Genomic DNA, 26,534 nt, shown 5'->3' on the forward strand with positions numbered 1-26,534 from the left:
AGTCTAAAGAATTATAATTTCATTGTATAGGTCACTGGTTAGGCCAGATTTGGAGTATTGTATTTAGTCTTGGACTCCTTACATTAGGAAAGACATTGAATTATTGAAAAAAAAGAGTTCAAAGGAGGGTTACTAAAATTATACTTGGGATGGGGAGGTTGTCATATGAGGAAAGACTGAGATACTTAAAATTGTTTTCTCTTCAAAAAGAAGTTAGTGAGGATCCAATTGAGGTGTTTAAAATTGTAAGGGGAATTGATAGTGTTAATGTATCATTATTGTTTTTTACTCAACAGTATGAATAATAGGACTAGGGGCCACAAGTATAAATTTTTGCAAAGTAGCAGTCCCCTTTGGCTAAGATGGCTTTAGTTTTCGTACAGGGTGTCTAGCCTTTGTATGCTGTAGAGACAATGAATTTAAGTTTATGAAAAAACTTCACAAGTATATGAACGATAAAGGCTAGCTTTAATATTTTTAAAATTTATTTATTAATAGATTTGATTTAGAGGATGGAACAGCCAAGATGGACCATTAAGTCGCATGTTGTCTCAAAACTTTACATTAACCAAACAGTTTGGGATTGACTATGACAGTTATGATGCCTCCATAGCTTATCACAGCTTAAACTTCCAAACTTACAATTCAACATAGTACTCACTAGGCCATACCTGTACTTCACTTTTTATTCAATAATTTCAGCTTGAATACTTCCCCAATACAAAAGTTATAGAAAATACTTTACATATATCTTCTCCACTAGAAGTTAACTCCTATAAGCTGATTTAAATTAATATTAGTAATACATCATTATTGATATTAAGTAAACAATTATGATAGTTTGAAATCTGACATTCATTATCATTAATATATAAAACAATCTTTGTAAATGTAGATGCACACATATGCGTGCGTCCTTTTTGTTATAAGTAACAAAATTTTATGATAGATATGTCATAAAATAATTTTGAAATTAATTTATTTTTGTCACATATTCAAACTCTGTTGCTTCCATTACTACTTAAATTACAATCATGTTTAATTTTACTGTACCTCTCTCCCTTTGAAATAATAGAAGCCCCTTGGAGATTCAAAATCACACTAAATTTTACTTCAGTCCAACAAAATTACAATGATAGAATGTGAAAATGCCAAAGAAGCTCCAACTTCACAAGCTACTACAAGACACAAGCAGCCAGAGGACATTGAAAACTTGTGTAATTGTTTAATGTTTATATGATAATAAATAATCAACAATTGGCAATATTTTCATCCATCTAGTTTTAGTTCCATATATAGTAATATGTCAAACTACTATAAATTTAATTTTTAATACCTTCCTAATTATATAAAATAATTTAACCACAAGTAAAAGCACATTTGATTTTCATGTCATTCAAAGCAAGTGTGAATTCTTCAATAACACCAAGTAATGGGTAAATATTGTACTACCTTTAAAATTTTCTTAGTTTTTTTAAAAATAACTCACTATCCATATATTCCTTTGTACAATATACATTTTAAATTTTCCTTTGTCTTCACATCTGCTAAGACACCAGCATCAATATTCATAAATTCAGCTACAATTTCAGTATGACCAAGGTTAGCCTTTTCACTTGAATCTTTTGTTTATAAACATCTGAGTTTACTTTCTGATTACTTTATAACCTTATCTTTGGTCACCTAGTTGAAATCTATACTTATAACAGAGTTTGTCCTTTTTAACCTTTTTAGTATACCATTTCAGGAGTTTTAATGAAATATATTTGTCCACTGTTTATAACTATCCAAACATAAGGTTTAATAAAACCCTAAAATTCAAAACATACATCTATCACTTCAAATACATAACGTTCACAAAATTAGTGCTAATGAATTTTATGATAAATAAACTTTATCATTTCATACTACATAGATGTTTCACTAAGAAATGTAACTACTAATGAATGTAATTGCAAATTACAATGAAAGGTAAAAAAAGTAAAGTAACTGAAAGTAGTTTTTTATTCTTTGCAGCTATATTAGAACTTCACATTGAAACTATGAACAACACATCAAATGAGGTCACTTCTGTTAGAACTATACTTCTACTGAAGTTCAACACAAGTACATAAAACTCTGGAAATGTTAGCTTGGCAAACTAAGTCTCACACACCTACAAACCTGTTCCTTACATGCAACTTCACCAATCATAAATTATAAAATATTTATTATTAATAAAGTGTAATGCCAGCAACCACTAACATGTTCTTAAAAAACAATTTTTCTTTGATAATACTGGTTTTAAATCGAATTAATTTGTGTTATAAATAATAAAAATGTTACCAAACATAAAAATGTTACTGTAAAAACAGTTGTGTGTAAAAGAGAGAGAAAAAACAACAATCAAAACGATAACATTCTGACACAATCACTACATCCCGTTTGTACTCTAAGCTAAAATTGTTTTAATTTGATAGATATACAAGGGCTAATTTAAACACAAATACCAAGAGAGAAAAAAGAATAAAACACATATTTGAAACAGTTTTTTAATAGGAAACCAAATCATGCAAAGTATTAAAAACAAATGTTTGCACACAACTCAAAATGTCACATTGTTTCTAGTAAATATTTTCTCCACATTGTAATTTTTCACAAATAAATGAAACAAAAAGGTACACATCATGTCACTAAAGTAAAACAAAAGAAACATATACTTTAGTTCTTTTTTTAATATCTTGAAACATATTAATATGACTGAGTAAAAACTGAACAAACCACTTGTGGGTATAAAATTATGATAGTAGATCATGAATTATGTATATATACATGTTAAATGACTGATAAAAATTTTGGCACTAGCTTGAAATCTAGACTTATCATCAAGCTAGTACGGTTTTCCTTAACACTGTTCTAAGTCATTCATCAAGCTAGTACAGGTTTCATCAACACTGTTCTAAGTCATTCATCAAGCTAGTACAGGTTTCATCAACACTGTTCTAAGTCAGTCATCAAGCTTTTCATTAACACTGTTCTAAATCAGTCATCAAGCTTTTCATTAACACTGTTCTAAATCAGTCATCAAGCTTTTCATTAACACTGTTCTAAATCAGTCATCAAGCTTTTCATTAACACTGTTCTAAATCAGTCATCAAGCTTTTCATTAACACTGTTCTAAATCAGTCATCAAGCTTTTCATTAACACTGTTCTAAATCAGTCATCAAGCTTTTCATTAACACTGTTCTAAATCAGTCATCAAGCTTTTCATTAACACTGTTCTAAATCAGTCATCAAGCTTTTCATTAACACTGTTCTAAATCAGTCATCAAGCTTTTCATTAACACTGTTCTAAATCAGTCATCAAGCTTTTCATTAACACTGTTCTAAATCAGTCATCAAGCTTTTCATTAACACTGTTCTAAATCAGTCATCAAGCTTTTCATTAACACTGTTCTAAGTCAGTCATCAAGCTTTTCATTAACACTGTTCTAAATCAGTCATCAAGCTTTTCATTAACACTGTTCTAAATCAGTCATCAAGCTTTTCATTAACACTGTTCTAAATCAGTCATCAAGCTTTTCATTAACACTTCTAAATCAGTCATCAAGCTTTTCATTAACACTGTTCTAAATCAGTCATCAAGCTTTTCATTAACACTGTTCTAAATCAGTCATCAAGCTTTTCATTAACACTGTTCTAAATCAGTCATCAAGCTTTTCATTAACACTGTTCTAAACCAGTCATCAAGCTTTTCATTAACACTGTTCTAAATCAGTCATCAAGCTTTTCATTAACACTGTTCTAAACCAGTCATCAAACTTTTCATTAACACTGTTCTAAATCAGTCATCAAGCTTTTCATTAACACTGTTCTAAATCAGTCATCAAGCTTTTCGTTAATACTGTTTTAAATCAGTCATCAAGCCTTTCATTAATACTGTTTTAAATCAGTCATCAAGCCTTTCATTAATACTGTTTTAAATCAGTCATCAAGCCTTTCATTAATACTGTTCTAAATCAGTCATTAAGCTTTTCATTAATGCTGTTCTAAATCAGTAATCAAGCCTTTCATTAATACTGTTTTAAATCAATCAAGTTAGTATGGATTTCATTAATACTGTTATAAATTACAGTTGCATAAAATTATGTAAACTTGTAAGTGCTTACTGAGTTAACACTGAAACAGGAACTTACACATGTATTATGTAACACAATTTAGTGAAATTAGGGATAACGAATCACACATTACTGTGTGTACTTCTATGAAATACACACAACTACTTTTAACTTTCTTTACACAAGTATTTTAATAAAATCTGTTGTAAACTGCTATTAGCAACTAGTTATTAATCTTCAAATGAACATCAAGTAAATGGTTTTAGGTAAACACACATATGTTTATACACTAAAATAGGGAGACGTATTTCATTTCAAAGAAGTATTTCATGAAGAATGCCATTGAAAATGTGCATTTTTATCACTACAGAGAGGGCTGGTTTTAAAAAATATTTTGAACATTTAGTAATTTGTTTTTGTAAATTAAATCTATTTTTTATCTGGGTATTTTTTCACTCCTACACTTTGTTAAAGTACTCTTTATTATATATTTTATAATTGAACAACACACAGTACAAAAATTTTTTTTCCCACTATCCTATATAACTGTGCTTAGCTTAATGAAAAAAAAAATCACAGAACATTTCTTATAACTTAAATCCTAAATATTACATACATAAAACTCTTCATGAGCATTTGTAACATTTTCAATTAGAAGATAGTACAGTTATAAGTTCTATAAACATATATTTGATCAATCTAAGCATTTTTGTTTAATGCTTGAAAATCTTATTTCCTATGATGAACTGTAAATAAAACCAGAGCCAAAGAATTTAACATCAAAACCATATGGTCAAACTTGCATGTACTGTGCTACGTGAGAACAAGCATATTAGTACTGATGTGTAAAAGTCGATATCACAGTGAGGAGTAGGAAATGACAAAATTCCCTACAATACTAAAAGCCATTTAGTGTGTCAACATTTTTAGTTAAAAACATTAAAATAGTTCTCTCTCTCTCTCTTTTCTTCAAAAATTCAAATGTACATTTCTCATCATTGAAATTAACTATCACTAAAAATCCATGAAAAATGTGGAATCAAAGTTAAATATCCTACAGATAACTCTGTCCAAAAACATTTAAAAGTTTAAGTATGGTCTTATCAAATATATAAAGCATAATATTTAATAATATTTGATTCTAAGTAATAACACATTTCACTGATTATTTCCTTGGGGATAAATAACAGCATATTTCATTTAAAAGAGTTGTATATTTTTTTCTTCCTATCTAACTTTTATAGCACCTGCTTATCAAACACAAGCTCTTAAGCTTCAGACCAAGTTGTTTAAATAGATTTCAATACTATTACAAAAACTACATGAACATAGAATTTACCACAAAAAAAATCTAAGTTTTTTATCAGATAGCTGCCTATATAACAGAAATCATTCACAAAATAATTTCCAAAGTCCCACATAAATTTTAAGACTGAAAAGCATATTAACCCTAAAATTGACTTATTATTTCAAGAAAATCTTCATACCCAAGTCAACACTATTGTATGTTTACATACTACAATGAGCTGATAAATGTTATTCTTCAAATTACAATGGTTCTGTAACCAATGCTTATTTCTAAGTTATAACTACTTTTTGGCAAAAATAAACAGTATCAATGGAAATTGACACATTCAGACATTGAAACAAATGTATATATATGTGACATGTTAACATCACAGATTTTACACTACTATAAAATATTTTATACATATGCAAGTTTTGTTCACTAGTAAAACTTATCTTGGAGAAATTGTATACTGAACTATATGATATAGCTTACACATATCCAGAATTATGGATATAAAACTATAGTCCAATTGTATACTGAACTATATGATGTAGCTTACGCATATCCAGAATTATGGGTATAAAATCATAGTCCAAAAAGAACCTAATGTTTGGTTTACAGGATGACTTGTGGCATCTAGTAAAGGCACTGAAGGCTGAGAATTTTAACAAACTTTCTACTGATTGTTGGGTTGATTTCCTTCACCCTCTGGATCAAGTTCACTGCTCTCAAAGTACTACAAATTTGTAAAATCATAATAAATTACCTTCATTACAGAAATGACATTTTTAATTAACCACATGAAAAACAAAGACAACTTAAAAATGAATGCTTGTTAAGCATGTTGAAAAACCTTTAAAAACTACACAAGTATGTAAATGTATTAACTTATTATACCAATGTCTTTTAAATGTTATAATGGGTCTTCAGTGAACATAAGATTAACCAGTGATTTGAAATAACACATGCAATTTTGTTTAATGTTAACAAAATTATACTTGTTAAAAAATTTTTGTTAAGTCTCAGCTGAATATATTTTGTAAATGAACCACAGTGGAAGCTATTTATTCTTTAGGTTTTATTTTTTAGTTTTAAAATCCATTTCTTTTGCATTTGAAAATCTTTGATAATTAACAAAACAATAAATAATATTCCATTGAAAAGTGTGCACTTTTTAAAATTGTTTACACATGTGTGACAAGGAAGTCCAACTTATAAAATAACCTTTCTTCCTCCACAGAACTTCAGGAGTATAAAGGTCTCAGGTTAGAGAAACCAAATGTTTAGTGGTTTCTCTTGCATTATTTTCTGATGTTTGATTTTGCAAAGTAACATCTCTATGAAACATTTGGTGAAAATAACCAAACTGTTCTGTGATTATTTGAGCAGGCTACTCTTAAAAGTTTGGTGGTACACTAGTGGTAAAATCTAAAAGTCACATAAATAAGGACCTACCTGTAGTTCTTGCATCACTTCATCAATGAAATCTGTTGGGTTTTTCTTATACTGAACAGCATACTGTATGGCTTCTTTAAATAACTGAAAATATAAGAACAATACAAAATAAGTGCTGCATAACCGAGTCCTAGTACTTATAAGAAATGAAATTATTAATCTGTGGAAATGAAAGGTAATTTTCTTTTGAAAGAAACTGCTTCTACATTTTTTATGCAATGTAAAACACAAAAATTAAGTAACAACCTGTTTAGGTAAACTTGCATCTTCCATCACAATGAAAATTCAGTACAATTTGTCCTGTTTTGAATCATTGAACTAAATCAGTCATTGAACTGAAACACTCTGATGAATAGTCTTGAAACAGTTGCTTACTTTACAATTAGAAATTTCTCAATATAAGATGAAAATATTTCATATAGCTAGCAGTGCTACATTAACCAGTCATCATTCTTTTACACAGTTTCTTCTTACCCAATGATAATGTCCCACAAAGTTCAAAATTACTGGAATCCTCAGTGCCAAAATGAGAGTAATAAAAAAAATAATACAGACAATATAGTTTCTAATTAGTTAATAACAGCTGCCTGATAAGAGAAGTTTTGTTTCCAAAGTTTCTTAAGAACATTTGCATGTGAGAATAACTAAAAGTCAAAAGTAAAAACATAAAACAATAGAAACATTTCTAGGTAGCAATAACAATATTACAATTTTTTGTTGCCATAATATTTATTGATTAGTGGTCAACTGTCTGACACAAATGAACAGAGGTTTAAAACTGCATATGTCTGTCACAATAAAACTTCAATTTTGCATGTCCTGAGAAGTGTGCACATCTTACTATGTAAATGCACATGCATTTCATTTCAGATTCATAAATTCATAAAACTTTAGAGGGATGAAAAGGAACTTATTAGCCCATCAAGGATGTCCCTTCCAGCTACTAACTATAGCCCCTGTTTACTACTCATGTATTCATTCAATCTTTTCTTGAACTCAGCTAAGTTTTCTGCCTATACCACCCTTGAAGGCAGCTCATTTCAGAAGCCAACCACTGTTTGAAAAGTAATGCAAAGGTGGATATAAATATATTTTATATAACACACTAAAAACTTATTGCAGTTTTTAACAAAGATTGCATTGTTATTTTACAACTAAATGCTAAGGTATGATAAATTTTAACCCTAAATAAGCTAAAGCAATAACGAATGACATTTATTCCATCTCTGTCTCATACGACACGTTCTGCTTTACTACAGAACGCCAATGATCACACACAACATGCATGCTGACAAAACGAGACTAAGAAATCATTTTGAAGAAACTTGTCACTTCTTAAAATGGCTTCGTTTATTGCGTAATAAGAAAACCCTCATTTTCAGAGCTGAAAATTGGCCTCGGCTTATTAAATGTACAAAAGTGTTAAATTATCTCTTTATTAAATGTAAACAGTTCTTATTGAAGGGTTAACTAATGTTAGGCCTAAGACAAATAAAACAATAGATTTTTTCTGTCTGCAATTAAAATTATTTCACATTATTCTGCAAGCCCTGTATTTAGATAAGTACTGTTACAATAAAGATACAAACTTAGCTGCAATTTGTGTTTTTGAGGGGGAGGGTTGAGGGTCTCTGCTAGTTTGTTATGAAAAATATCATTGCATGAATGAAGAAAATCCTGTGTTAATAAGCATACTATAACGATGTTTTTTTATGTTAAACAAATAAATGAATGTTTACTAAACTTAAATAACAAAAATAAAGTAAAAAAATATTTCTTCTTACCTTAACAACATTTGTCCCATCTGATGCTGATACAAAGTAGAAAGGCATGCCAAACTTCTTTGGAAAATTAAAACTCTTTTTGGTTACCTTAATATCCACTACAAAAATAGAAAAACATCACAACTTCATCCTATATAAATGATAATTTTACAATTCTTTTTTTGTAAAATAAAACATTAACCCAGAAACTTTCAATATGTAGGTGAAACCAAACAACTATATACGATCATTTTAATAATCACAAATCAACAACCAAAACAAACAACTTCCAATCGCAAAATGCTTTAACATGCCCAGGCACTATTTTCAAGACATTGAACTGATTGGTATTGAGACAAGTTTTACATATAACATACACATGGAGATTAAAGCTTACTGGACAGCAATATTAAATACTGTAATGCCAAATGGCATCAAACTCAATCCCAGAATTGTAGACTTTCATATGTCTCTCAAAAGATTTTCAAAACTAAATTAATAATTAAACTTACTTTATATTATTAGCATTATTCTTGTTTTAATTTCTCTGTATTGGTATTATTTCCTATACATTGTGTTACATTGTTATTTTCTCTGTTTTCCACCACCTTTTGATTGGCTAGTTCTCAAAGTTAACTTATATTGAACATTTGATTTATGTTACATTGACATCCATGCTTATATATGTTATTACATTTATTAAACATAACCTTGTACTCTCCTACAGAAAAATAATGAACTATTTGAAATTGCTCAGGTTTTGGGTCTTATTTGAAAACAATTAGAAATTTTGTGTATGATTCAGTGTGCTAACTTCTTAATCAGAAATTATAAACAGGAGTGATAGTTTAGCAATTTACCTCTTCCTGTAGTTCAGAAAGCATTATTCCAAACTATCACATATTTTCAGTGGATGTGCTCTACTGGATATTTACTTCAAATACCAAATTTCAAAAAAATGAGGTAAAACTCAGAGTTCTGATTGAGTTTCTTTCCATTTGTTTCTTCTTCTTGGTGCATTAATAAATCTTTACAATCTAGAATTAGATGTCAGTTTTGGCCCAAATATAAGTCAAATATGCAAAGTTATTCAACACAAACTGCTCAATTTGATCAAAATTTTTATGCACACCTATGTTAAAAAGTCACAAGATATTAGTCTTAAGTTTTATTATAACTTCCCCTAAGTTCTTTTTTGTCATTTGTATTAAAGATGGCTGGTATAGAGCAGCAAAACTATAGTGTGAAAGCATGTGCAGACACATACATACTGCTTAGGCCAAAAGATTGGCAGTTACTAGCTCAAGTTTGAAAAAGAATTATATGAGTGGACAGTTGTTATTCATTGCAAACTTTTAAGCACCAATATTCTAAATTTCATAAAATTCTCTTAATTTAATAGAATTTAGTTTCACATGATATTAGCTTAAGCTACTGGCATAAATAATGATGCTTGATTTAGCTGTACTTAGTGCATGAAAGAAGTAATCTAGATTCCATAGCATTACTATAAAAAAAAAAGTTAACATGGTTTTAGAGAGGAAAACAATCAACATATTTTTTTAAAAAAATGTGGTTGGTTCTTTAAAATATACATCTGTTCTGAATCATAGGGTTGTGATCCTAAAACTATTTACTGTGGTTTGCTGGTGTGTATTGACAAAAAACAAACAAAAAAAAAAAAATATCAAAATGCTTTAGAAGGGGAAAAAAGTATAAACAAGAAAGAATTAATTATGCATCTTAAAATGAATGAAATTAAAGCATTGATACAAATTTTACAGCAAATATTTATTTCTTAGTTAGTTAGACTGTATTTCGTTTCACCCACTATAATGCCCCAAGTTGATAAAAAATGTAGCATGGTTAACTAATAAATGAATATTAGCAGTAAAATTATTATCAATAACAAACGTAGATACCAGTTTAGCCACCAATTAGGGTTTCATTCTTTTAAGTCACATGCTCAATCCTTATTTGGCCACACCTTTTTCTTACTTAAGATGTTTTTGATTATTTCCTTAATGTAATACTTTTGTCATTAATACTCTTGTTTTAGCTGCTATCCTATTTTTATTACCCTTGATTTGAACTAGAAAACAGCTTTTTGTTGTTTTTTTCTTGAACATTCATTGTATCATTGAAGCTGTTGTTTATATTGACAATTTATTGTACCTTAACATTTAGTTACTACTAGCAAACAAAAATATTTTACAATAGTCTACGCATAAAAACACAAGTGCATATAGTTTACCATCTATTTTGTTTGCAGCACAAAGGCAAGGTATTTCTGGTCTGTATTCTCTAAGTTCTTTGTACCATTTAGGTAAGTTTTTATAAGTTACTTTTCTTGTTATGTCAAAAACCTGAAAGTAAAACAAAATAGAAACAAAAAAAATCAGTAATTAAACATGAAAAAAACAACAGATTTAGTAAGTACCAAATTTTAGTAAACATCTTAATGTTAAAATGTGTTATTTGCAAAGAAATAAATAAAATCAAACCATAGAAAAATTAACCCAAAATACTGGGAGTTGTCAATAACAATAACAATAAAAAATGACATAAATTGCATATATTATGAGTCCAGTATCAGATAGCTTGTGTATCCCCCCAAGAAAGAAGAACTGTATCAGAGTAAATTAATGTGTTGATTGCATATGCAGCAACTGGTTGTCATCCAACCAATCACTGGTATAGAGTAGCATAACATCTATAGAAGAACAGGTTATCATTACTATTTCTATTAGTATTGTAGTAAAGGTACACGTCCCTTCAAAGCTAGAAAGGTCACATCATAACCTTAGTTAAATAAAGCCATTACATTCAAGTAAGACAAATCCCATGTTGCATTCAGAACTTTCTGAAAACTAAAGTTACATGAAACTATTACTGTTATATAATTCTGAGTATGCTGTTTACCTGATACTCAATAATCCAATCGAAATTTTGTGAATGACTTAGTTGTAAATACAGGTGTGAATGTTATCTTAACAACATTGACACTTTGTAATGCTGCTATCTAGTTTTAGTAATTTGAACTACTTCCAAATAGTTTTCTTTGCAATCACTAGATAACACTAGTCTCAAGTCAGATAACAGTATATATTGAAGAACCAAGATTGTTCTTGAGGCTACACCAACAATTCATAGAAATGTTCTAATGAAATAGAAACAGTGCACAGTATGAAACTAGTATATACTCAAGCATTAATGGGGCAATAATAATCAATGTCCCAGAGGATGTACAAGACTAAAAGTGTTAGTGAAAATGAAATGGGTAATTAGTTTGTGTCCTATGTATCTGATAGGCATTTTAAAGATACCAATTTGTCAAGATCACATACACACATACAGTCCCTCAAAAATCTCAAACAGCATACACTGTTCAAGCTTTAATATGGTGGTAAGATTTATGAAGAGTCAAAATCATGCTTAGTAGTAGCTAGTTAAACCTATATATACACCATATAAACATAAACAAACAAAACCACAAATCTATACTGGTTAGCTGCCTTTTAGTATGCGTGTCCAGCTCTAAACGTTTCAGCCATTTCATCGAACACAGAATCATAAGAGGGTGGATAATTATGTAAAAGTGATAACCACATAAATACTATAACTTCAGTGGGATGGCTGGAGTAACCTATAGAATTAACCAATTGTTAACATGGCTACTGAACACACCAACACTAAATGCCCACACAACCATGGGCAGAGAAAGTGTTTAGACCATGAAAGAAAATGGCATGAAAAAATTCCTGACAGTTATTTAAAGACAAATACCCTATCATCCTGTAGGTTTGTATGGGTGATTGTTCACACCTTGAATCCAATTACAGGCAACATTACAAAGCTAAAGGCATGCTGACATCTAAAAACAATGTAAATAAATTGTAAAGTATGTCCAAGGTTCTCATTTCTTGAACAATGTCATAAAAATAAAGAAGAAAGATCTATCATCTCTTTGAAATTTTCAAAGAAGAAATATTGGAGTTCCATCAGGCTTTGCCTCATAAGTTTATTTTAAATAAGTTTTGCACTCTAGGTTTAGAATTTTCTGAAGAATACAACTAGCTCTATGAAAACTGATTAAGACTTGAATTTTGGACAAAATAACCTCTAAGAAAAGTTGAAAAATCATCTAGATAATTGGAGCTTCTCACTATATGGATCATCATCCTTGAAATAGAAACATTGAGAATGAGTTTTGTTTGTTATTTCAATGATTAATCAGAGGTTCGATTATCCTCGGTGGACTAAGCAGATAAGCTTGATGTGGCTTTGCAATAAAGAAAACACAAACACAAATTCAATGATTTTTCATATTCACTCAACAACAAAGTATCTATTTTTCCCTGAAGAGAAACAAACCTTTCACAGCCTCATAAAACACAAAGAACTAGCACTTTCAGAAGTACCTATCTTCCTATATTTTGTGCTTTTCCAAAAGCAAACAAACAAGAACAAAAAAAAGAATAGGAACAAAATCAAAATCAGTTACCCTCTCTCTAGCTTTTAAAATTTAAGGGCAGTTGCAGATAGCTTTAGCAGTTCTACTGTAACAAGAATGGCAAGTTGGTGGAAGTATTTCAATTACTAAAATAGTTGTAATAATTGCAAACTGTAATACTGTGAAACCTAAGATCTAATTAGATGATTATCTTGTGGACAATTGGATTAATCTTAATTTATATTAGTTGATTTTTGAAATAATCAGAAACAGTTGTTAGTATGTTACTTTCAACATTTTGATTAATCAGTTGTTGGAATAATCAGAAACAGTAAGAAGAAACATTAATTACCCCTTTCAAAATATTTGTTAGTTGGTTGGTTTGGTGCTTTATGGTACAAAGTAACTAGGCTATCTGCACCAAACATCCAGCAAAAAGTTCAAGTAAAATTAGTATAATGCACAAAAGAAAATTAAGGTAAAATAAAACAAAGTTTAATTTTTGAATTAGAAAAACAAAACATAAACAGCATTAAAACCAATTTTTTACATCTAGTCTACAGCAGTAAGAGAAAAAACTACAGCAATACAAGTTGTAAAGGGCTTTCTGTAGCATAACTGTAAATTTCATAACTCACCAGGAAGACTAACAGGCAAGTTAAAAAACCATCGTTAGTCACATAAAGTTGCCCTTTCAAGTCCTGGTTTCAAGTTATTTGATGTTATGGCCATTTCAGAAACTAATAAAAGTTTTATAAGACTTGTAGTAAAATTTTAATTATAACTCGCTAGGATGACTAATGGGTAGTTCAAACAGCAGCATTACACACCTAAAGTTGATCTTTCCAATCCTGGTTTCAAGTTTTTGATGTTTCAAATCAAACAAGATGTACTTTGATTCTTAACACTCCTACGAAAAGACGTTTCTAGTCCTGATTTCTCCAAGCCCGTTCCCCTGGCTGTGGTTTCGCTAGATAGTAGATAGGGACAGTGGGAATCTCGTTAATCCATTCATTAATGGATTTAAATGGCAATTTCATTTAAATACAAAATTATTAGCCTAATATTAATAACCTTTCAAGTTGCTCTGGGGCCTATTAGGCCCCACTTTTCGTAGGAGTGTTAAAAGGGATTCAGATTAAAAAGGTTTAAAGTATAAGTTAAAAAACTTAAATACCATTAAAAAGATCATTGGTCTTTAAAAAAACTAAAAACATTTCTTAGGTGAACACTGTCACCATTGCCAATAACACTGTCCAATGTTACAGATAAACCATAGGACAGAACATGTTTAAAATGGTGTCATCTTTATGACCCTCAACAATGGCAAGGTAGGTAGGTTGGTATTTCATGTTTATTGGCACAAAGCTACTAGGCTATCTGTGCCAAACAAAATGTAGTATACTATAATGGTATAAGGAAATGAAGGTAAAAATATGTAAAATTAAGACCTGCCAGGAAAACTGAAGCATAAAGTTCAAACTTGCTGTCAGTCACCCAAAGTTAGCCTTTCCAGTCCTGGGTTCAGGTCAAAATAAAATTAAAATGTGTAAAAGAAATCACGCTAAACAGTGTAGTCCAATTAAAACCTTAAGTTAAAAAGACCAATGGCTCTTGAAAATGTAAAAACATGAGTGAGGCAGTCAGTATCATCTATGACATTGGCTAATGCCAAGGGCAAACCTACCTTAAAAACATGTTCAAAATAGCGTCGTCATTCTTGGTTGTAATGACAGCATGATAATAAAATATCTACGATTGTGACCTGAGTGCCACTCAAACCACACATTGGTGCATCAATACCAGATAAAAGGGAGTAGTGAGTTATAAAAACTGACCAATGTATAGCCTAGCCAAAACAACTTCCTCCGTTCAATCTTTACAGAAATAAGATGGCCAGAGAGCTAAAGGAAGCTTGATTTGAAAAAGCTTATTACTTTGTTGCTCATTTCAGGTTGACTGCTAACTGGTGTATAGTCAGGTTTTGATCACTGAACCATAGTCCATATATGGAACAGGGACAGTGGTGATAGAGCCAGAACAGATGTACTTTGCCACTCTATCAGCTAGCTCATTCCCATGAATACCAACATGACCTGGTATCCAATAAAACTGGAGAGATGGCCCAGTTTGTTTTGGATATTGATAAGAACAGGATGGCAACTAACATGGAATGGTCAATAGCTGAGTGAATCAGTAGAGATCATACAATTCGTATATTACATAGTTTCAATATGATTCAGGGAAATGGCATACAATTCGGCAGTGAACACCAAAACTGTGGAGGAGATTTTGTGCTACAATCAAACTGTAACAAACCATGGCAGGACTTACAGAGTCACCTGATTTTGAACCATATGTATATGTGGGAATGGAAACAATAGCAAGACAGCAAAATGTAGCTTATTGTGACCCGAGTGTTATTACACAAACAAGACATTGGTGTATCAGTCCCACATGAAAGAAAACGATGAATTAAAAACTGTGACCAATGTGTAGTTTCCTTAGAACAGCTTCCTCTTTCCGATCATTATGGAAGCAAGATGGCCAAAGTCCAATAGAGGGTTTTATTTAGAAAAGCTTGTTTTCACATTGCTCACTCCAAGTTGACTGCCAACTGGCACTAAGTCGAACCTTGAATACAGGACCATAGTCCATGTATGGAACAGGCACAGCAGTGATATGCCAGAGCAGATAGATTTAGCTGCGGTGTCAGCGAGATTGTTTCTGCGAGTACCAATGTGGCTCAGTATTCAGAAAAAGTGGATAGAAGTAAATGTTAAGGAGAAATGGGACAGTTGGTTTTGAATATTGGCAAGAATTAATGTAACGTGACTCCAGGACCAGTAGAGAACTAAGCAAGTCAGTTGGTTGGTTGGCTGATTTAGTGTTTTATGGCACAAAGCAGCTAGGCTATCTGTGCCAAACATCCAGTAAAAAGGTAAAAGTATAGTAAATGTAGTAAAATTCATAAAAGGAAATGAAAATAAAACAAAACAGCATTTAAAAACATAAATAGCATAAAACCAATGTTGACATCTAGTCTATAATGTTAAGAGAGAAACTACAGTAAGAGCAGTTGTAAAGGGCTTTCTGTAGCAAAATGGTAATTATCATAACCTGCCAAGAAGACTAACAGGTAAGTATAAGAACCACCATTAGTCACCTGAAGTTGGCCTTTCCAGTCCTGATTCCAAGTTATGCATCATTATGGCCATTGTTAAAAAGTAGAGCAATAAAAGTTTTAAAAGACGTGTAGCAAAATTTTAATAACTTGCCAGGATGACTAATGAGTAGTTCAAACATCTGTGTCAGTCACTTGAAGATGGCCTTTCTAGTCCTGGTGTCGAGTTATTTAATGTTACGGCCAATTTCTAATTTCAAAGCAAACTAGAGAGACTGTAATTCTTAAAAGGGAACCACATTAAAAAAGGTTTAATGTATGAATGAAACAACTTTAATAACAATAAAAAGATGAATGGCCTTTAAAAAACTAAAAACTTTATCAAGGTGGACACTGTCTAACGTTACAGACATACCTTGGAACCAAACATTTTTAAAATGGTGCTGTCGTTGAAAGTCGTAACGATGGCAAGAAAGTAAAATATGTCTTATTGTGATCTGAGTGTTACACAGGCTACACTGGTGCATCATTACCAGATAAAAGAAAATGATGAGTTAAAAAAACTATGACCAATGCATAGTATAGTTAGAACAACTTCCTCTTTCCGATCGTTACGGAAGCAAGATGGCCAAAGTCCAATAGAAGGTTTTATTTGGAAAAGCTTGTTTTCACATTGCTCACTCCAAGTCGACTGTCAACTGGCATGGAGCCGAGTCTTGAATACAGGACCATAGTCCACGTATGGAATAGGCACAGAGGTGATAGTGCCAGAGTAGATAGATTTAGCAGCTGTGTCTGCAAGCTCATTCCCGCAAATACCAATGTGGCCTGGTATCCAGAAAAACTGGAAAGAAGTAGATGTTAAAGAGAAATGGGCCAGTTGGTTTTGAATATCTGCAAGAACAGGGTGTGAACCAATGTAAAGCGATTCCAGGGCCAGTAGAGAACTAAGCAAGTCTCTATAAATAGTGCAGTTGGAGTATTGCTTAGCTTCTATATAATCCAGAGCAAAGATAAATGGCGTACAGTTCAGCAGTGAACACAGAAGCTGTAGAGTGGATTCTGCAAGCAACCATCAAACCGCAATAAACCATGGCAGAGCCCATAGAGTCACCTGATTTGGAACTATCCGCATAAATAGGAATGGAAAGATTGTTTGAAAGATGTTCAGTAAATAAAGGATGGTATTTCCAATCGGGAGTATCTGCTTTTTCCAGATGACTTAAAGAAAGGTCACATTTGGGGACTGCAATAAGCCATGGTGGGATGGGCTGACCAGTGGATACTGCAATGTTATCCAAGGACAGACCCAATTCATCCAACTGCGCCTGAATATGAAGGTCAAAAAAAGAAACAGCAGATCGTCTTTTCTGAAAAACATGGCCCACCAAGGAAAGAAAATACAACCACAGGTGAGATGCTTTGGTAAGGAACAAAGCTCCAAAACATATAGTGAAGACAGTTGCAAATGATAAAGGTGCAAAGAAGGTTCATAAGACTATGTATAAGCTCTGAATTGGGGAGGTGCAGAAAGCCCCAGTGGATAGCCCGAAGTCCGTGATGATGAATGGGGTCCAGCATCTTTAAGGCCGAGGTTCTTGCAGAGCTATAGATCAGTGATCCATGGTCAAGCTTTGATCGAATAAGAACACAATACATCTTTAGCCTGGAACATCGATCTTCTTCCCAAGTGGTGGTAGAGAGGACAAGGAGGATGTTCAGTGCTCTTGTACATTTGACCCATAGCTACTAAACATGTGGTATAAAGGTCAGCTTATGATCAAAGATAAGTCCCAAGAACTTGGTCTCAGGGACCACAGGCAGCACAACTTCACCGATACGGAGTTCAGGATCAGGGTGAATACCCTGTTGGTTTGAAAACTGTATGCAAACAGTTTTACAGAGAGAGAAATTAAAGCCGTTTGCCATGGTCCACTTCAGCACACGACTGAGGGCAGTTTAAAGCTGCCGCTCAATGTACTTTATGTTTGACGACTAACATGTGATGTGAAAGTCGTCAACATTGAGCTTGTTTGTAACAGTAAAAGGAAGTTGTTCAGTGATGGTATTAATCTTTATACTGAAAAATATGACACTCAAAACTCTGAAGGACTCCAAATTCCTGAAGAAAAGAACAGGAAGGTGTCAAACACACATGAACTGGGAATCGCCAGTTGATTAAAAAATGTTTAATAAAAATGGGCAAATAACCACATAACCCGTATATATAGATGCCTTGCAAAATGCCATACCTCCATGTTGTATCAAAAGCCTTCTCAATGTCAAAGAATATTGATACAAGATGATGTCATTTGAGAAAGGCTTCTCTGATTGTTGTTTGAAGTCAAATCAGGTGGTCCATGGTGGAGTGCTGCTGTTGAAACCCCCACTGGGTGGGCTGAAGGAGGTTGTATGATACAAGGAACCTAAGAAGATGAGCATTAACCATCCTCTCCAGGTCTTACAGAGACAGCTCGTCAAAGCAACTGGATGGTAGTTTGAAGGAATCTTGGGATCCTACCCAGGCTTAGAGAAAGGTAGAACAATAGCTTGGCACCAGGAAATCATTCTCCTACTAGATCTGGTTACAAACAATCAGAAGAATAGCAAGAGAAGCAGGATAAAGATGGTGCAGCATTTCATAGTGTACGTCATCAGGTCCAATTGATGTACTTTCAAACTGATGAAGGGCCAGTTTGAGTTGCACCAGTGTAAATGGACGATTATAGTCACAGAGACGATCAGATCAAAAGGCAAGAGGTGACTGCTCTCCACAAGTTTTGATTGCTAAGAAGGTGAAGGAAGAAGCAGAAGTGCTAGATATCCACCAAAAGCTTTCACCTAGACTATCAGGTATCAGCTGCTTCCTGGCCATCAGAAAGCAAGATGGAGAAAGGGAAAGAATTATATTGCCCACTGACCTTTCAAATTTTGTCCCATATGACTTTGGAATAGGTGGTAGAAGATATGCTGGTTATAAACTTAATCCAAGAGTCCTTTGGCTTTGACATCTTACCTGCTGAACATGTGCATGGGCCTGAGAGAGAGTGTGTGATACCTATGAAAAGTATCCAAGGTCTGTTTTTGAGCTTTCCCTACCAGGTGGCAGGCAGGACTCCACCATGGATGAAGATATTGTGGAAAATGTGTCGAGGTTTTAGAAATACACTGAGCAGCTGCTTCTATAATACAGTCAGTTATTGCTGCCACACAGTCATCTATTGATGGCTTACAGACGATGGCAGGATCAATTTCTGCGAGAGCAGAGAAAGAGAGCCAGTTTGTTTGATCCAGCTTCCACTGGGGCATGGGTCAGGTGGCATCGACCATGGCGAGTCTCTTTCATATTTATAGGAAAATGATCACTGCCTCGTGGGTTATTGTCAACCCTCCATGAAAAGTGGGAGAATAGCAAGAGGAGCAAATTGAGAGATCAACAGCAGTAAAGGACAAACTAGGTGCATGAAAATAAGTATAAGAACTGCTACTGAAAAGAGAAAGGTTGTGATCAGAGAGCATATGCTCTACGGAGTGATACATCCCATCAATATCAGCACTTTCCCAGAGGAAATGATGTCCATTAAAGTCCCCCAGGATTAAAAAGGGAGACAGTTATTGTTCTATGAGAACATTAAGGTCTGATTGATCATAGGTCTCTCCAGGCAACAGGTAGAGAGAACAAACAGTGATGGTATGACCCAAAGAAACCCAGATGGCTACAACTCTCAAGGATGTGTAGAGTGGCAAAGACAGGGTGAGCACAGGCTGATCAACCAACAGTGTCACCCCTCCATGCACTAGTCCAACAAGCAGCGTGTCATTTCTATACAAAGAAAACTGCCAAAAGGTGACAGCATTTGCAGGTTTCAAAAACATTTCCTGTAAGGAAAGACATTCAGGATGGTAGGAAGTAATCCATGCTTTGATGTAATCCAAATTAGAACGTAAACCTTGACAATTTCATTGTATCAAGGTGGCCATTTTTATTTATGTGTAGGCAAAGTGGGTGAAGAACCCTTCTGTTTACGACCATGTCTTTCTTCTTTACTGTCTTTATTTGATGGAAGTCTATCAACCTCCATGGATCCTGCGCTGGATCCATTGGGCAGGTCTGTGCCCAATGTTTTGAATCATTTTCAAATGCTGCACCTCTTTTTCTTTCAACAATTTAAGGCAAGAACAAAAGTAGGACTGGTGAGAGTTATTACAATAGATGCAATGAAGGTTCATTTCACACTCACAGGCATTGTGGTCCTTACCATCACAACAAGCACACATCAAGGAACCATGACATGACAACTTTGAGTGACTGAACTGCTGCCACTGGAAACATCAGAAAGGGTTTGGAATGTATGGCTGTACCTTGCAATTAAGATCTGCCTTGATGGTGGCAGGTGAATGCAGTGATGTAATTGTGAGAATGAGGACATTGGTCAGCATCATAATTCCATCTTTGCGAGCGGAGAGAAGCCTCATTACAGAAACTCCTTGGGTTGAGAAACCAGTGAGAATCTGACTCAGGGATGTTCTTCAAATGCTTCTCAACAATAATTCCTTGTGAGAAATTCAAGGTAGCACGAGGTGTAACCTCAATAGGTACATTCCCAATGTACCTTTGAATGCAAGAGTTCACTGTGCTGAGATGTGCATGTTTCCACCAATATGTCACCAATCAAAGCTTTTTTACTGATTTTGGAGAGCCAGCAAGTCCCTCTAGTCCCTCCTGAATGAAAAAGGGAGACATCTTCCCTAAAGGTTTGTCTGAAAGAGAATGTAGTACAAGAAAATGAGATGCAGGTGTTACAGATGTTGAAGATTGCTGCTCAGAATCTTCAAGAAGTGGTCGTTTACCTATGGACTGTTTTTTTTTTCACTATCTAAGTTTTTATTTGGAGGATCCATAATAAAAAACATATTTTGGTGCCCACTAACCCTACAAACCATGGAGCCCTATGAGGGGATGCACTACAATGCCAAACAATGACACTGCAAAAATGCCAGGGTTTTGTGAGTGCTATACCCAAATACCAGCATCAGATACAATGTCAACAACACCTGTTGAGAACATTCAACACTGGTACTTGGCTGACCCTAGCCCAAGTGGACCAGCCAATTGATCCAAGGCCAAAATGGTGTGTTAGGGTTGGACCCCTCAACCATCAAGATCCTCTCCTCCCTTTCATCCCACAGATGGACATTTAGATCTCAGAAGAGGTAAAGTGAATGAACAGAACCTTCTCTGGGAGGCCCCCTCACCACATACAGGAATCCACACACCAAGGGGCCTTTCAAAGGAATCACTGGTAGTATAACAACAATTCTGTCCTTGGTACAGAATGACAAGTTTATACTGTAACAATGACTTGAACTTTAGCTACCTGAATCAAGTATTACGTTCATAACAGCTTTTACAATAACTCTGGAATTTACAACCATCTAAGTAAAGACTGCAGTGAAAACCAAACAGTGAATGTTTCAAAACAGATTCACTGAAAGATGAATGGACACAAAGCAAAAAGGAAAGACTACTAATTTGTAACCTACTACCTAAGCCAAACAACCAATTAACTAAATCACTGCATCTCAAACGATGATCAACTCATTGCACCCAAGATGAGTAAAATGTTGAAATTTCACCCATCAAACAAGTAGTTATTTTGATTTGTTGAATAATTTCATGAAACTTGATATAATAGAAATTTTGATTATTTGAGTGTTGGAATAATCAAATACAGTTATATTTGAATACACTAATTTTGATTGATTAATTTATTAGTTGTTTAAGTTACATTAATCATTGTAATTTCTTCAAATAGGTCATTGATCATATTAAGTCACCTAATTCTGCTAGGGCCAGAAATGTTTGACTTACATTGTTGAGAAAGTATGTGGGCCAAACCATATGTGTGGAAATGTCTTAAAAATTGTTGTAATGAGTTGAAGTGAAAGACTAAATTATTATAAAGTGGAATGATATTTCTAGGTCATCTTGAATAAACAATATACCTGTTACTACTTCCAGTACCTCATTTTACCTACTGTAGTGAAAGATGACCTTGTCATTACACATGCATTTGTTTACTGTATAAAAATGCAACAGTCTTCTTTCAGAAACAAGTATATCAATCTTTACAACACACATGCTAAAAATATTAACAAGGAAAACTCTGGTTAGAGTTCAAGCACATGAATAGAAATTTTCCACGACATCTGTTAACTGGAAAGTGAATCTAAAAATTGTGAAGGATCATAGTCTTATATTCTCATATTCAATGAAGGGAAACAGGAGAAGGTTGATATGATGGTTGAGATTAAGAATAACAGAAATGGAAAAGAATTTGGTCATGAACTAAGTACAAACAAAATCAAGTTTGAGTTTTCAAAAACAGATTTTGGGTGTATCAAAAGCCAACGTTTTGGTCAAAAAATTGAAGTTCTAAATTAGTACTTTGAATTAACATGTAATTTTGTAAAAATATAACTTGATAATTGTGACAATTATTTATCTCTATTGTCAACACTACCCTATTACATTTCAAAGTAGTAAAAATATCAGTTATCAATATTTAAATAATAAAACTAATAATACTTTTGAATAAATACTTGACTATCAATACTTATGCCTGTCTGAATATTTAAAACAGCAGAATTTTCTTAACCAGAGGAATGCAACAAAATAATTCGCACAGAAGGTAATATTACATATAACATCACTAAGTGAATACAATAAATAAATGGATACATTTAAACTCTAATGCCAACATCCACAAATATCTGTTTTTTTCTAGCCAGTGTTTAGGTGGTACTTGTTTATTAGCATCAAATAAAACACAAAATGTAAAAAAAAAAAATAGTTACTTTAAGACTTACTAATATACAGGCATGAGCTTGGTGATAGTAGGCTGGATGTACATTACTGAATCTTTCTTGTCCTGCTGTATCCCAAAAGTCTAGTTTTAATTTAAAATAAGCAATAAGGTTATTAAATCACATATGATACCTGAATAATAAAAGCTATGGAAAAATCAAACACAGATTCTAAAAATTATACTAAAAATGAAATTTCATACAAAAATTGCATGAATTTTTTATTTACATGGGCTTAAAATTGTTTTACAGTAGCAAAATAAATTTACAGTTAATTATAAAATTTCTACAACTAAAAAACAAAAGCATCAAGCTGAAACTGAATGTTCAGAAAGTCAAGAATCATAACATTACAATTTAGGGTAGCTTGTATTTACTATTAAATAAAAAATATCTAAAAACCTTTAGTAGTGTAATGCTGAAAGTAAAGACTTACCAACTACAACTGATTCATCATCCACAATTGTGGCATATCTAAAAAGGTTTAATGCATAAGTTGATAGCTGATGTGACTGGCTGATTATTAAGAAATAATCTTTAGCAGCAAGTATAAATTTTCCACCTTAAAAAAAGTGTACTGTGGTTGACTAAGGTATATTTATGTTAATCAAATGGAAAATTCATTTTAAATTACCTGCTATGTACCATTTAAGTTGAATTCTTAAACCTTACTTCACATTGGTTTATTTTAATGAAACTTTAATATTTTATTGAGTAATAAGAATGACTTGATATCTTTATCTAACTAGATGTTATCATAAAACTTAGTGATATGTGTTCTACCAGCTCAGTTAGTAAAAGATTTGTCTTGCACTAGTATGTTTTTAGGACCAATGGCTCAAACTCCAATCATGATAGTTGTCTTATTACTTAAAATGATTTATTTCATAATGTCTAATGATTAACTCACATACTTAACTATTAGTCCAAAAAAATAATGGCACAAGTAATTTTAAAAATGTCATAAAGCTTTTACTTGTTTAGTAAAAACAAAAAAGAAAGGCTTTATGAGATTTTTTCTAAACTGAAATCTAGGTATGTACCTTTAAATATTTCAATCTATTTACAAACAGAAATAAATCCTACCATATCACACTACAAGTTACCAAAATAGGACTGAAATATACCTATCATCAAAAAAGTAACGTATGAAAAAAGTTAAACAAAAATTTTTAAACATACTGTTCATGATATCTCATTATTAAAGAAAATGTCACCTGTCTATTCTATGCAGTTAGCATCATGATACTAGTCCAGTTTTTACACAGTACACACACAAAAGCAATATGAGAATCTGCTAAACAATACAAAGGTATTGCTATTTTAATGCTGAAATACATCTTAATTCTTAATGTGATGGTAAATAAGGACAAATTTTAATATGTGGAAAGCACCTGTTAAGACTTGACAAGTCCTACATTACTATAACTTGAGTAGTACGTTAATGTCATAAGGATACTATCCATCCATTAGAAATCTTTCCACAAGCCTGAAAAGACAGAAAAATAGATAACTTGTAATTTCCAAAATCTTTCATAAATGTCCTCTTATTTTGCAGCACCTGAAATTTACTTGACCTCAATGTCATCCCTAAAAAATCTGAAATCAAGAATATTTTTATCAACTTTGAATCAATTCTATTACTTCTACTTACAAACTAGTAATGCATTTTGGGTAGTCACTGAACCACAAATAAAGAACTAAAACAATACGAGGAAAATATAAATTGCAAAAAAAGATGATAATAATGAAAAATAAAGTTCCTCAAGTTTCACCCCTCTTTAAACATGAAGTTAACAATAGATAGATAAGCCTATACTTGCATAAAGTACATTTTAAAGGAAAAAGAAAACTATTTGCTCCATTGAGAATTATTAAATTCCAATTATTTCTATAATGTGGATTAAGCAACTCACTTCTTTGGTTAAATAATTTCTTATCAGTCTGATGACAATAAACTTGCAGTGTGGAGATGGCTTAAAATTTGAATAGGTAATGAAGAAAATTTTATCATATTTTAATAGAATAAAAAATGTCCAGGGTTTTGTCATCATGGATACTTCAAACTTTACTCAACAGCATTCAACATGACCTTCACTGATATCAGCATATGAAATTTTCATAATATAATATAATAATTGAAGTTCTGAATTTAGTACTATTACCATTATCATTAGACAATTTTACTACAACTACCAGGTACAAAAGTGTGTGACTAATATGTATTGGCCATTAAAATGCCAAGGGTTCACTGACAAAAAGGACCGTTTCAGGTATCAAAGGCATGCTTTTTTTTCTTCTTCTGGGGAAGGGTAGGTGTTAGAGACTTTGAAATTGCCTCTGGTACTCACAGGGTAAAAACCATACAAATACACAGATACTTTTCTTATTCCTGTTCAACTGATATTATAAACACTTTTATGATTTAAAACTGGAAAATGAATTACTGCTTATTAATACTTAATACTCATAGCATATCAACATTTTTTTCCTATAATGAAAAGACATACAAACTCCTGTTTCACACAATGTGCAATTTATTTTATGTTTAACGCTGAACTTTCTTCTCTCTCTCTATCTTTTGTTTTGTAAAGTAATTTGCATCAAGCAATTTGTATCTTTTCCATAGTGGTTGACAATTTTTATGACAGGTTAATACAAATAGACACAAGACTCAGTACAACAACCAGTCAATCTACTACGACTGGACTGTTGTACTGCTTGCACCATTGCCCACTGTACCAGTCGTAGCTGATTTAATATAAATAATTAACTTTAAAGTTGAAACTTACTTAGATTTTCCAACAGCACTATCCCCTAAAGATATAACTTTCACTATGTTATTTCCAAATGAAGAGGATACAGAATAATCAGGTTGGTGAGAATCCAAAATATCCTTCCTGAAGCCATTTTTCACGGTATTTCACTTCTCCGATTTCAGTTAATAATTTAAAACGCAAAATTCAAGTCCTAACATTAACAAATTGCAATTTAAATCATGTAAAAAATTCCTTTACTACATAATTAAAGTAAAAGGGTAAAATTGATAACTGAATATAAAATAAACAATTTGTGTCAACTTTCAATAGGTTAGAGATGTAAACATACAAGGTAGTTTAAATATACCTACTAAAAAACAAAACAAAATACGATTTTGATTTCAAAACCTATGGTCTACACGCCGAATACATGAAAGTAGAATAGCATTAGCGCTACCTGTAATTTATATAACACGTGATTATTTTAATTTTTATTTTTAAAAACGTTTTGACTAATTTATTTGTTTTGTTTTTTGCAAGTGAGTTGCAGCTTTTAAGAATTATATACAGTTTGTTACTATGTTTGAAATAAAAATACATCACTATCCGACTGTGTTTATAATAAGATGTTTAAATTTATTTTTCAAAAGGTTTCTGAGTCATGTATGGTTTAGTTTTGAATTTCGCGCAAAGCTACACAGGGATTATCTACGCTAGCTGTCCC

The 26,534-nt window shown here is 32.4% G+C and overlaps 1 protein-coding gene across 2 annotated transcripts; it reads right to left on the minus strand.

Annotated features, from left to right (window-relative positions):
* Positions 1-673: 673 nt before the first annotated feature.
* On the minus strand, positions 674-26,263 carry LOC143256690 (rab-like protein 2A). Of its 2 annotated transcripts, none has more exons than XM_076514240.1 (8): positions 26,182-26,263; positions 24,511-24,540; positions 23,488-23,567; positions 23,055-23,134; positions 10,862-10,973; positions 8,629-8,726; positions 6,845-6,928; positions 674-6,125 (listed from the first exon to the last, which is right to left on the minus strand). In XM_076514240.1, exons 2-8 carry the CDS (start codon positions 24,519-24,521, stop codon positions 6,066-6,068), a joined length of 525 nt encoding a protein of 174 aa, XP_076370355.1. In that variant the 5' UTR covers positions 24,522-24,540; positions 26,182-26,263; the 3' UTR covers positions 674-6,065. The 2 variants fall into 2 exon arrangements, with proteins under 2 accessions (XP_076370355.1, XP_076370354.1); XM_076514239.1 differs by having other exon boundaries at positions 25,844-26,251.
* Positions 26,264-26,534: the final 271 nt, after the last annotated feature.

Source organism: Tachypleus tridentatus, chromosome 7 (assembly GCF_004210375.1).
Source record: "Tachypleus tridentatus isolate NWPU-2018 chromosome 7, ASM421037v1, whole genome shotgun sequence".
NCBI classification, from domain to species: Eukaryota; Metazoa; Arthropoda; class Merostomata; order Xiphosura; family Limulidae; genus Tachypleus; species Tachypleus tridentatus.

Bases quoted from the DNA above. Each gene is read 5' to 3' on its own strand.
- LOC143256690 (XM_076514240.1), bottom strand. The intron at 8,727-10,861 runs GTAAACTATATG...CTATTTTTGTAG, and splicing joins TGCTGCAAACAAAATAGATG to TGGATATTAAGGTAACCAAA. The intron at 6,126-6,844 runs GTAGGTCCTTAT...ACAAATTTGTAG, and splicing joins AAGTGATGCAAGAACTACAG to TACTTTGAGAGCAGTGAACT.